Here is an 11,235-nt window from a genome sequence, read left to right on the forward strand (position 1 = left end):
TTTTGTAGTTTGTACTAAAAGACTGACGAAACTGGTGTTAGCTTCCTTAGCATATATGCTAAGAAATTCTCATATTCCACTAACATGCCTTTCCGTCCTGAAAGTAATGTAATAGCAATTACGAGTATAACCCCGCATTTTCAGGGCATGGGCCATCCATATATCGGTGGGGCCCAGCAAAACAACGGTATGATCAGTAACCCATGGCCCCAATCGTACAAACTAAAAACCCAAGCTCAACACTTATTGTAGTGTTGTTAGATATGGTGTGTCCAATACTCTCACTTTCGAATTAGGCACTCAGGTCCACATCATCTTTGGCTGTGGTGGACGCGGCTTCAGTGGATCCCTGACTGTGATGTATGTGCCTTACGTCCATGCCATCTATATGTTTTGACAGGTCATTTTAAGGCATGATCTCATAAATGAAGCATATCCAATCTCAGGAGGATCATACCCACAGGAAACAGTGGTGATTGACAATTAAAAACTTTTTATAGGCTGCAAAAGTTTTGAATCAAGTTGATATTTGTGGGTTCCTTCATCCAGGTCTTTGTGACCTTAATCAACGGGTTTGATGGCTAATAAACATTCTGGTGGCTGCCAAGATGTTTTTAATGGTGGGTATTCAATCACCACTGTTTCCTATGGTCTGGCCCACTTGAGATTTGCATCTGCTTATTTTTTGGATGTGAATCACATCGTAAAATGAGCTGTCAAAATGGATGGATGGCGTGGATCTAAGGCACATACGTCATGGTGGGCCCTACAGTCAGGGAATCTCGGTGGACTTGGGATCCACCAAAGCCGTGTCCAACCATGGTGTGGTGACCTGGCAAGATGTGATTGGTGGGCTGTACGAGATGGCCGTGGGCCTTTTTAACGTTTTTGGTTGAATAGCTACTTAGCCCATCTCTCACATATGATCCCAATCACATCTCACCACATCAACATACCACTTGTGATGGTTGTACCGGCCTATCTTCCATGGACGGGAAGGTGGTTTTTGCCAATACGCTGGGCACTTGAATTTTTTATGTTAGGATTCAGGAGGGCAGTTGTTGAATCTGAGGTGATTTTTCAACAGTTTAAACGATGGGCCTCACTGTGGATTATGGCCACGCCTGTTTGGTCCCTAGGATTAAATGGAATGAAATTGTATTAGATAGATGAACTCCATCAATGCACAATGATTGAATGTCTAGAGATACAATGGTATTTGGGCCATTCAATTCCTATGTTTAGGAAAAAATTCTTGCTACAAGAAAAACACTAGATTAAGCAAAATCCTGTTTGGTGGTCCATGACATTGTAATTAACAAATCAAATATACAACCGATGCCAGTCACTTGTACAGGTATATAACTAAGAGTTCACATGTAAAGGGTGAAACACATGCATTAATGTGGGGCCACATATGTAGTGGAGTGGATTACAAAATCCACGGAGTCCCGCATGGGATCAAATGCAATTCTATCCCCCCATAATCCCAACCCTTCCTGTCCTCCCCAAATGTAGGATGAAGTTTTGACTGGATCAAATGCAATTCCATTCCACGTAATCCCATACACCAAATGCATTCTAAAAACCAATTTCATAATTTGAAATATTTTAACCATTTGGTCATTAATTGTTTTCCTTTGAATATTGGCTTCCTCCTTTAAGCGCCTTATTTTGTGGGCCATCCATAGGGTGTTTCAGTCTGAAGGTTGTTTTGGTTAGCAACGTTGGGCTCTGTGGCCCATCATATTGACTGTCATTTGTGTGGATCATCATAAAAAGGGCCCCATAGTGAATGGCTCGTAGCTTAGAGATAATAGATCAAAATGAACGGATACTCCACCCTTCTAATCAGTAGTGTACTAGTCATTAAAAGATATGCATCACACCTACCTACTAAAGTTCCCTTATTGAATGGCTACAATTCTCCTCTCAACTTCTTTAGGTAGCAGCTAATCAATAGAGTAGCCCGAGGGATAAGCGGTCCAGATCTGATCAATGCATGCTCCATGTTCTCGTGCCCCTCAAGGCATTTGATCAGCTCTTACGTAAACAGAGGGTGTTTTTTTTTAAAAAAAATTCCCCAGCAGAGTTCACTCGGGGTCAACTGTATAGGCGGGTGAAGTTGAAAGCGTCAAAATCAGATGGATTGAACTTGGAATAATAATTTACCATTTTTCATTTTAACTGTCCAGTAGCAGCTATGACACATGGAGAGAGGAAGTGAATTGCCATAGGTGGGAATTATCTTATTCGTTCAATAGATGTGGGGCCTACTGTGATGTGTACGGGCCATCCTACCTGTTCATTGGATGCGGCTACTTGTACTAGGCCTGTATCCAAACCCAACTTGATCAGTGACTCAGGTGGGCCATTCCAAAAGGTGCATGAGGGTGTGAGGCCCACCATAGAGAGTTTCAGAAGGAATGCAGGGTTCACAGTGTTGTGTATATACCATCCAACTCATTCATCAAGAGAGTGTCTAGCTCAAATTTAGTTATGCTTGTGTGTGGATTTGGATGCACCTCCATTCAAACTAAAAGCCTTTTGACTCCAAGTGTTGAGATAAACCGTGAGACTGATAATCTGGTAGATTGGTCATCTATTCAAAAAGAGACCATTCGCAAATGAGAAGGTTCATCTTTTTAATATGTATTTTAGCCTTTCAGTTGAAACAACGTTCAATATTCATAAATGCGACCTTAGTTCAACAATAACACAGTAAAGAATATATATATAATTGGACAATTCAAATATATGCTGCTCAATGTAAATTAAGCTTTATGGCAGGACATATGCTGTTTAAAACTTAGCGTGGGAAGACCATCTGTTCAACAATCAACCATCTGTTCAACAATCAATGTGAGTTGAGTTCAAAGTCGATGATCTTTCTATAAATCTGTGTAGTATTACTTTGGGGAGCCATGGTAATTTAAACTAAAATAAGTGACCATTTAAAATGGAGTTAAAAAAGGGTTATGCTATGTTGTGTTGGTTGGGCAAGGGCTTGGAGCTCTCCGTCATTAGCCCTATTAGCCCTATTTATAGATGCCTGTGACGGTGCTTCCCACCATAGTTCTTTTGAAATCCTAGTGAGGATGGGGACTCGAAACCATTTCACGGAAGCACAAACCCCATCCAGATGATGTCGTGCACGTGAAAAAGCACCATATGCACTGGCAAGATCTACAACGCAGATGAGGCGTCCCCAAGTGTAACAATGGAGATGGGATGCCAACCGTGGAATTGTGTGGGGCCATCAATATCACGGTGTATACCATTCATCAGACCCATTAAACTGGATTAACCAAGCGAAGAGGAGGTACAAAATCAGGCACGCGGAATATTGCATACTGACACGGTGCTGCGGGCCCACCATGTATGTGTTTTATCGACCCCATCAATCTATTTTTTGAGCTTATTTTAGAAAAGGATCCAAAAAATAAGGCGGATCAGAATATCAGGTGGACCACACGACAGGATCACGGGAAAAAAAAAAAAAAGTGTTGATTGAACGCCCACCAATGGAGCCACAAAATTTTGTATCAAGCTACCACAGTCCGGCTGTCTCTCCGAGGATGCCAAATAAACATTAGCCATCCATTTTTCAAGCTCATTTTAGGGTATGATCCCAAAATGTGGCAGATCAAAATCTTTCGTTGCGGGCCTCAAAATTTTGGATCATCCAGGTCTAGGACTGTGTCCCGTAATCAACCGGTTAGATGGCAAATAAACATTACAGAGGACCCTGGAAGCTTTTTATAGAGAACATCCAATCACCACTGCATTCTTGTGGCGCGGTCCACCGGAAATTTGGATCTGGCTCGTTTTTTTTTTTTTTTCATGCCTTAAATTGCGTGGGCTCTACCGAAGGCGGGGTCATTGCCGAAGATAACACCCCAGATGATCCTAATAGGTAGATGTTCGGCCATCCATTGGACGATATCCATTGCTTGGTCAAAATTAGGCTGGCAACGGTCCAATACCCGAAACGATTCCAGGTTCTACCCGCTGCCACGTGGTCCACAGTTCAAATTCAACAGCAGAATCAAAATTATCACGGCCCGGATATTCGGGCTTATCACTGTAGGTTCACGGGTGACTGCCACGTGTACGGATTCGATCAATTATTCTATCTTCACGTGTAAATCACATGGCTTGGTAGCATGCTTGTGAAGCCCAGCTCATCTACACGCAAGCACATGTGCTAATATATAGCACGTGAAGGATATGAGCTATTCATATGTTTGGATCTTGGGACTCGGCAATCAGATGGTCTGCTTCTCGGGTGGAGCCCATTGAAGATAGTCAACTGACGGTTAAAATTTCTTTCATAGCCATCCATTTGTCTTAGAATGCCTTGGCCCGCCTAAAAATTGAATTGGTGGCCCCATTTTTAGAATAGGATATGATAAGGTATGGCCGACTTGATGGAAAGCTCAGATTTCATCTAAGTCTAATAATGTCACGTGTACCCGCGTGTGAATGTTCAAGACGCACACACTCGTGTGGAATTAGCAAACCCCGTAAGAAAAGGATAATGATACGGATACAGAGATATAGTAATGCATAGCAAGGTTATTATAGTCAAAGGAGATTTGACATCAAGAAAATGACACACTCCCATTCGAGTAATACCTAATAGACCCGAAGGAGCGACAGAACACGAACGATACAAGGCTTAGTAGTAAGAAGCCAGCAACATGTAAAGAAAATGCAAAGATTATAAGTAGGAAAATGCAGATATCTCAAGGGCATTTTGGTCCTCCTTCCTTAGTCTTCCAGTTGTTGTAGCAGGGGCAAACACCTTTGTTCCCATAATACCCCGGGGGCACGCACAGGCACTTCCTGCAGCACTTGTTGCAGAAGAACAGGCACGGCTTCCTGTACTGTGTTTTTTGGCATCGCCTCGAGCATTGTGTTGGGCATTCTGGTCAAAAGAATTTCTGACCATCAGTAAATCTGATTTGACCTTTGCTTAAAGCTAAATTCACGGTTACTGGGAAATGGTAGTTTTGGCAGGACTACAGTAACACGGCCCACATCGTCTTTCAACGTAATAAGCTGGGATGGGCCCACACAAAACAAATATCCAATGTACTATGATGTCGGGCCCGCCAGCCCGATCTACTAGCTAAATCGCTCGTTTCATAAAGCCAATCCACCCATTAGGTGGGGCTGAGCCTGACCTTCGGCCCATTGATTCAAACAGTGTGGTCCAATTGATGGGTATTCAGGAAAGATGGGCTTGCATAGCAAGTTTTCGAACAGCCGGCAGTAGGTGATCGGTTCTCCTAGTAATAGAAATACGTGCATATGACTTGGATGGATAGGATGTGACTTTCGCACGGTCATCCGTACACAGTTGGCCCACCGAGTAAAAGGAGCCGATCGCCGAATATGGACCCCACGTACGTGGGGTGAAGTTCGCACTTGCAGCAATTTAGATAGTCATGTGAACTATTATAAAACCGCCTGTTTTTATTTTGCTTTTTTTAGCGCACCGCTCGCTGTAGCGCACTGTACGGTGCGAAAATTTCAACAAATAGATAGTGGGAAAAAAAACAAAAAATTCAAATAGAGATATCATAAAAATACTCACGGTTGATCCTCAGACTGCCCGGTCCATAACCGGCCTGAAAATACAAAATCCAAAAATAAAATAATGAGACCCAAAAAAAAAAATGATTTGAATTAGAGCATTTTAAAAATCAGTTTTTTTTTTTTTTTGAAATCGTACTCTGTCTAAGTGGTACTCCCCCTCAACTTGATCCATTCCTTGAGCCAACACCTGAAATTCAAAAACAAAAATAAGATAAATTCCAAAATCCAAGTGAAAATTTCCCAACTGGGCGTTACTAACATGAGCCAATATAGCGTCGTCCAATAACCTGCACCACAAGGTGCTGGTTGGCGCACTTAATGTTACTAGTTATATGCTAGGGACATTTCTCCTGCGGCTCATTTTAATATCTGGCGAAAAATAAAATAAAAGAAAAGACAAAAAAAAAGAAAAAAAACTCACCTTGGATTCAACCAATAAGATGGCGAGGAGAAGCATTGCCATGACGAGAAGGGACCTTGCCATGGCCATATCAACCAACGTCCTGGAAAGAAGATGAAACAACAGAGGAGTGTTTAGATTTCACCTGTGGTGAATGGGTGTTGGTGAGTAGATAGTCGTATGGGGTCAGCTATAAATAGATGAGATTGGAGTAGGGAATGGATTTTAAAATCATAAAAAATGTGGATTTTAATAAGGTGAATGTTCCAGAATGCCCCTCATTTTGCATTGAAACCACTGACCGCCCCTTTAAGAATTGTACACGTGGCATACATTCACTGCCGTCGGTTATCGGTTATACCGACCAAGCAGGAGGAATCAACCCACAGTGGGTAGCCTTAAAACGGTGGGAGCCGGTGGTTACAATCATCTACCACTGAAAAATATTTGATGCTCTGGCATACTGTCATCGACGATGTTCAGGCACTCAGGAATTTCTTAAAAAACTGTATTCCAAGCAAATCAAATAAACCCTCCATATTTCGTCTACCAGTTTTTAAATATCATGAAGCAAAAATACAATTGTCTGATTATTTGACCACATTTAAGGTGCTGGAGCCATTGTAGATTGTTAATTTGATTAAACAGTGTGGACCACTTATCAATGGACAATTACATGATGAATTTAAGTCATTTACTGTTTTTTTTTTTAAAAAAAATTCCTTCTTTCAATCCACTCTATGTCTGCTAATTGGAAGATTAGGATCGTACTTCCAATATAATCGTTACCATCTATGATAGTGTGTCACTAATTGACCGATTTTAATTTGAGCACATGTCAAGCCTACAAAGGGGGAGATTGGTTGGTAACGCCCTACATGTGTTAACATGATAGCACAGGCATAACCTTGCCAAATTTGACTAGATTATAGGCTACCGCTATAGATCGGTTGAGCAATTACCTAATTAACCAAATAATTTAAAACATAGCCTCATCCTTAATAATGATTTACTGTTCAATCAAATTTAATCTGTGCGTGAGGGTAGTACATCCAAGACGCATTCAATAATAGAAAGCTGCTTATAATGCTTAGGCACTTTATATTTTTGGTTACTTCAAATTAATATTAAACATGCCACTATTAAAGATGGAATTCATATAAAGTAAATTTAAAAGTTGCTTAGTCAAGTGTCCTATTTTTAACAGAAATGAGGATTCAATTAGGCTAAAAACTCAACCTTCAAAGGGACATGACTCTATGGCCCACCTTAACGTACATGTTGTGTATTCATGTTCTCCAACTATTTTACCAGCTCATTTTAAGACCTGGGTAAAAAAATGAAACGTGTACAAATCTCAAGTAGACCACATCACATGTAAGAGCTATGATTGAATGCACACTATTAAAAATTTACAAAGGCCAACCTTAATATTTGTTTGCCATCCAACTTATTCATTAGATCACACAAGCGTCAACTTGACCCACGAGGAGTTTTTAACCGCGGGCATTTAATCATTACTCTTTCTTACAGTATGGTCCACTTGAGTTTGCTACTCTTTTTTATTCCATGCCTTAAAATATGTTGGTGGACAATGGCTGCTTGGAGGGTTTTGTTTTTTAAACACACACCCAGGCAGACAACCTATGACTTCAATGTTGAAATGCATTCCGTTTGCCTGCAAGAAATAGGTTCGAACCCTAAGACATGGTATGAAAACTAAGGGTCATTATAGGCTATTTGGATAGTAAGTTACTTATGTCAAAAGTAAGTTATCTTAGTTTCTATTTATTCACTAATAAGAATGTTTGCCAAGCAGCATACTTATCAACCGCATAGTAGAATATCAAGTTTGGTCTCCAACAATGTAAGTAATAATCTTTTAAGTTTGTTTGGTCCCCTTCATAACCACCATCCATCATGAAGGGCTAACTTTGATGTAGAGCATTGATATTATGTGTAGACACCCCACCCAGGCTAACATCTTGAGAAGGATAAGACAGTCCAGAAACCATGCTTATATCCTAAACCGAACCCTAATCCCAGCCTAAACTTAACCCTGACCCAAAAGTCTCAAAAATTCCAAACCGAGACCCAAAACCTTGATCCAAACCGTTCAATCCACACACAGCCCCCTCTTATACCTTATACCCTGACTAGAACCCTTTTACCCAAGCCTAAACCCTCTATCTGAGCCATAAAACTCTAAAAGGAGACTATGGATCGAACCAACACAGCAAACAAAGCTCGCACGCGCGAACGCGGCCCGGGCGGTAGTCTAACTACCTCCTGCGGTACTTCAAATGCCGCCGCTCGTGGCCAGCGTGTGGACAGCTGTCCCAACGTCTAAAGTCAACTTTCCTTTAGATTTACCCCTCCCATCTCCACTATTTACAGTTTTATCGGCCTCAAGAACCAATGAGAGTGTGCCATGTGACATCTCTCTCCCATCCACCAACCACCACTTGTCACCTCTGTAACAACCCTAACTTTTGGTACATTATAAAAAAACTAAATTAAATATTTAAAGATTTTATTTTTAAATAAAAAATAAAAACAAGTCAATAGTTGAGTTAGTAGCGAAATTCTTAATTGAGAAAGAAGTTTAAGGATCGATTTTTGAAGTAGTAATAATAAATTTTTTTATTAAATATCATAAAAAAATTCAAATTCAGGATAAGGGAGGATATGTTCATCCTATCTTATGAGAATTTTCTTTAAAAGGGGGTACGAAAGGTTTCTGCATTAAAAAAAAGAAGAAGATAAGAAGCTCTAAAATAAAAGGAAGAGGAAATTCTAAGAAGGCTCGATCAAGTAAGTTCTAATCGTTAGATTTTTTAAAATTTTTATTATGTTTTTAATTTCTTCTTGATCTATACAATGGATGGCGTTGATCATCCACACCATCATTGTATAGATGTGTAGAGTCAATTTTAATAAAGTGGTGTTTTTTATGATTTCAGTCTAATTAGTAATATTTTAGGAATAAATTAAATGGATGGAATCTGATTGTGCTTAGATAGATCTGTACGGAACATATGATCCTTAAGGCCAAACTATACAAGGATCATAATTTTTAGATCAATTTAACAATCAGATAACCCACATTAGTCAGATCTAAAAGTGTTTAATAAAGAAATCTTAGATTTTTGCACAAGTGTTAGTATCACTTGGCGTAGAAGGTCGAGATAGGCCATCGGTGTATGTGTGGTTAGATTCACACCATCCATCTAATGTGTAGGGGCAAAACATGATAATACCTCAAGAATCTGGATGATCCAATCATCCGGTGGGCCACCTCGATTAATTATTTGACATTCAATTTCAGGATCTTAAAAAGAAAATCTAAATCTTAATAATTAAATTTACATAAACATATAATATTAATTATTTGATTATTTTAGATTTAGCCACTTAGAATGTTAATCAAAGGTGGACCCTACCATGTAATACAAATAAATAAATAATAATATCGTTGATATAATTGATAGGATCCCGGAATTCAAATCAACTTAATTACATTGCAGAGTCAATACTACCAAACTCAGGTGAGTGACCCAACTTGTCTCATAATTCATTAAAATTAAAATAAATCATTGTGATTGTTTGATTGATTTACTAGTTCGAATATTTTGATATGATAATTGTACGATAAATTTATATGTGAATATTTTAATCGAGACAACTATGCCGAATATAGAAAATATGCATTTACATATCATCCCTCATTCATTGCATTGCATAATGTATGATCGATCCTAGGGGCCCTCCCTGGAAGAAATGTCGATCCTGGTAGAGCGTTACCAGATGTGGGCTATGCCAAAGCCTACCCAATGGGTGGATGCGGGTTGACGACCTCCAACCTAAGCAGATGGACGATCATCCCATCTGATGTATTTATACATCATTTTACATTCATATCATTGTACATGTATTTATATATTATTTTAATTACTATGATTATAAATCATGCTGGGTTATATCACTAAGCCTGGCTAACTTACATTTTTATTGATAGAAAAATCGTACAGAGGAGCTATTAACAGATGATGTGACGCAAGAACCGGAAGGATCTACTGTACCTGAACACGACCCACCTGAAACATGGGCATACTTATCGGAAGATGAAGTGGTGGCATTAGACAATTTTTTATTATATGTTTTATTTTGTTAGCATAGTTTGATAATGCATACTAGTATTTATTTTGAGACTTTAAACAATTATTTAGATTTATTTATTTGAAATAATATTAGCATGAAATAAATATCATTATAGTATAATGGTATAATAAGTGAATGATTTTAAGGTTTATTTTATTTTAAGGGTCGTCAAGATTTATATATATTTAGTTGATTAGTGCTAAGTATTATGTATGTGTGATTGAGATTATGGTGGACCTTATATTGAATATAATTATCATCTCTGATTAAACCGATTAAGGAATTAAATTAGTACACTTTGTGTACGAGTTACGAACTGAAACTCGGGTCTGAGGGTGCACACTCTGTACCAAATTTTGGGGTGTGACAACCTCACCTTTCAACCCTCTCAAACCCAATAATTCAGCAATGCCCTTAGAGAATGCTATAAATAGCCCTCTCCTCTTCTCATTTCAACAAGCCTCAACAACCAACAATCCAAGAGAGTGAGAGAGAAAGAGAGTGAAGGAAAGGAAAGGAGCTCCCAAGTCTTCCAAGTTCAAATCTTTCAAAGCCACCTCCCTCAGCCTTTCCTTCTGACCTCTCCAACTCATCCAACCTAGCCCAGTTTAATCACGGTTCAGTTTATGTCTTAGCCTATTCAAGAATCAAGCTAAGGATCCAGCATCCTATAAGAATTCATCATGACATCTACTCTCTTCTCAACCCCCCCTGCTTTTCTAGATCTCCAGTGAACGTATGCTCTGTGACTTACCGTACATCGGATCCTGTCACATCAGAAATTCCTAGTGATCTAGTCCATTTTACCTCTTTGCATAAGCATCATCACATCCGCCTTCTAGATACATCGTTGGACGTATGCTCTGTGGCTTGCCGAAATCTTAGATCTTGCTGCATCAAAAATTCACAAGTGTGCCTAGTCCTGTCTCGACCACATCATTCATCCCTTGAGATTGTTTTACCACACAAAGTAGAGACCGTACATTCGTACGGGCAGAGAGGGTGCCTAATACCTTCCCTCTTTGTAACCGAAGTCCCTTACCAGGACTCCCAAATCGTAGACCAGGAGT

The 11,235-nt window shown here is 39.5% G+C and overlaps 1 protein-coding gene across 1 annotated transcript; it reads right to left on the reverse strand.

Moving 5' to 3' along the window:
* Positions 1–4,527: 4,527 nt before the first annotated feature.
* LOC131231431 (gibberellin-regulated protein 4-like) lies at positions 4,528–6,181 on the reverse strand. The gene is made up of 4 exons (XM_058227609.1): positions 6,026–6,181; positions 5,741–5,791; positions 5,603–5,636; positions 4,528–4,930 (listed from the first exon to the last, which is right to left on the reverse strand). Exons 1-4 carry the CDS (start codon positions 6,092–6,094, stop codon positions 4,749–4,751), a joined length of 336 nt encoding a protein of 111 aa, XP_058083592.1. The 5' UTR covers positions 6,095–6,181; the 3' UTR covers positions 4,528–4,748.
* Positions 6,182–11,235: the final 5,054 nt, after the last annotated feature.

This window comes from Magnolia sinica, chromosome 2 (assembly GCF_029962835.1).
Source record: "Magnolia sinica isolate HGM2019 chromosome 2, MsV1, whole genome shotgun sequence".
NCBI classification, from domain to species: Eukaryota; Viridiplantae; Streptophyta; class Magnoliopsida; order Magnoliales; family Magnoliaceae; genus Magnolia; species Magnolia sinica.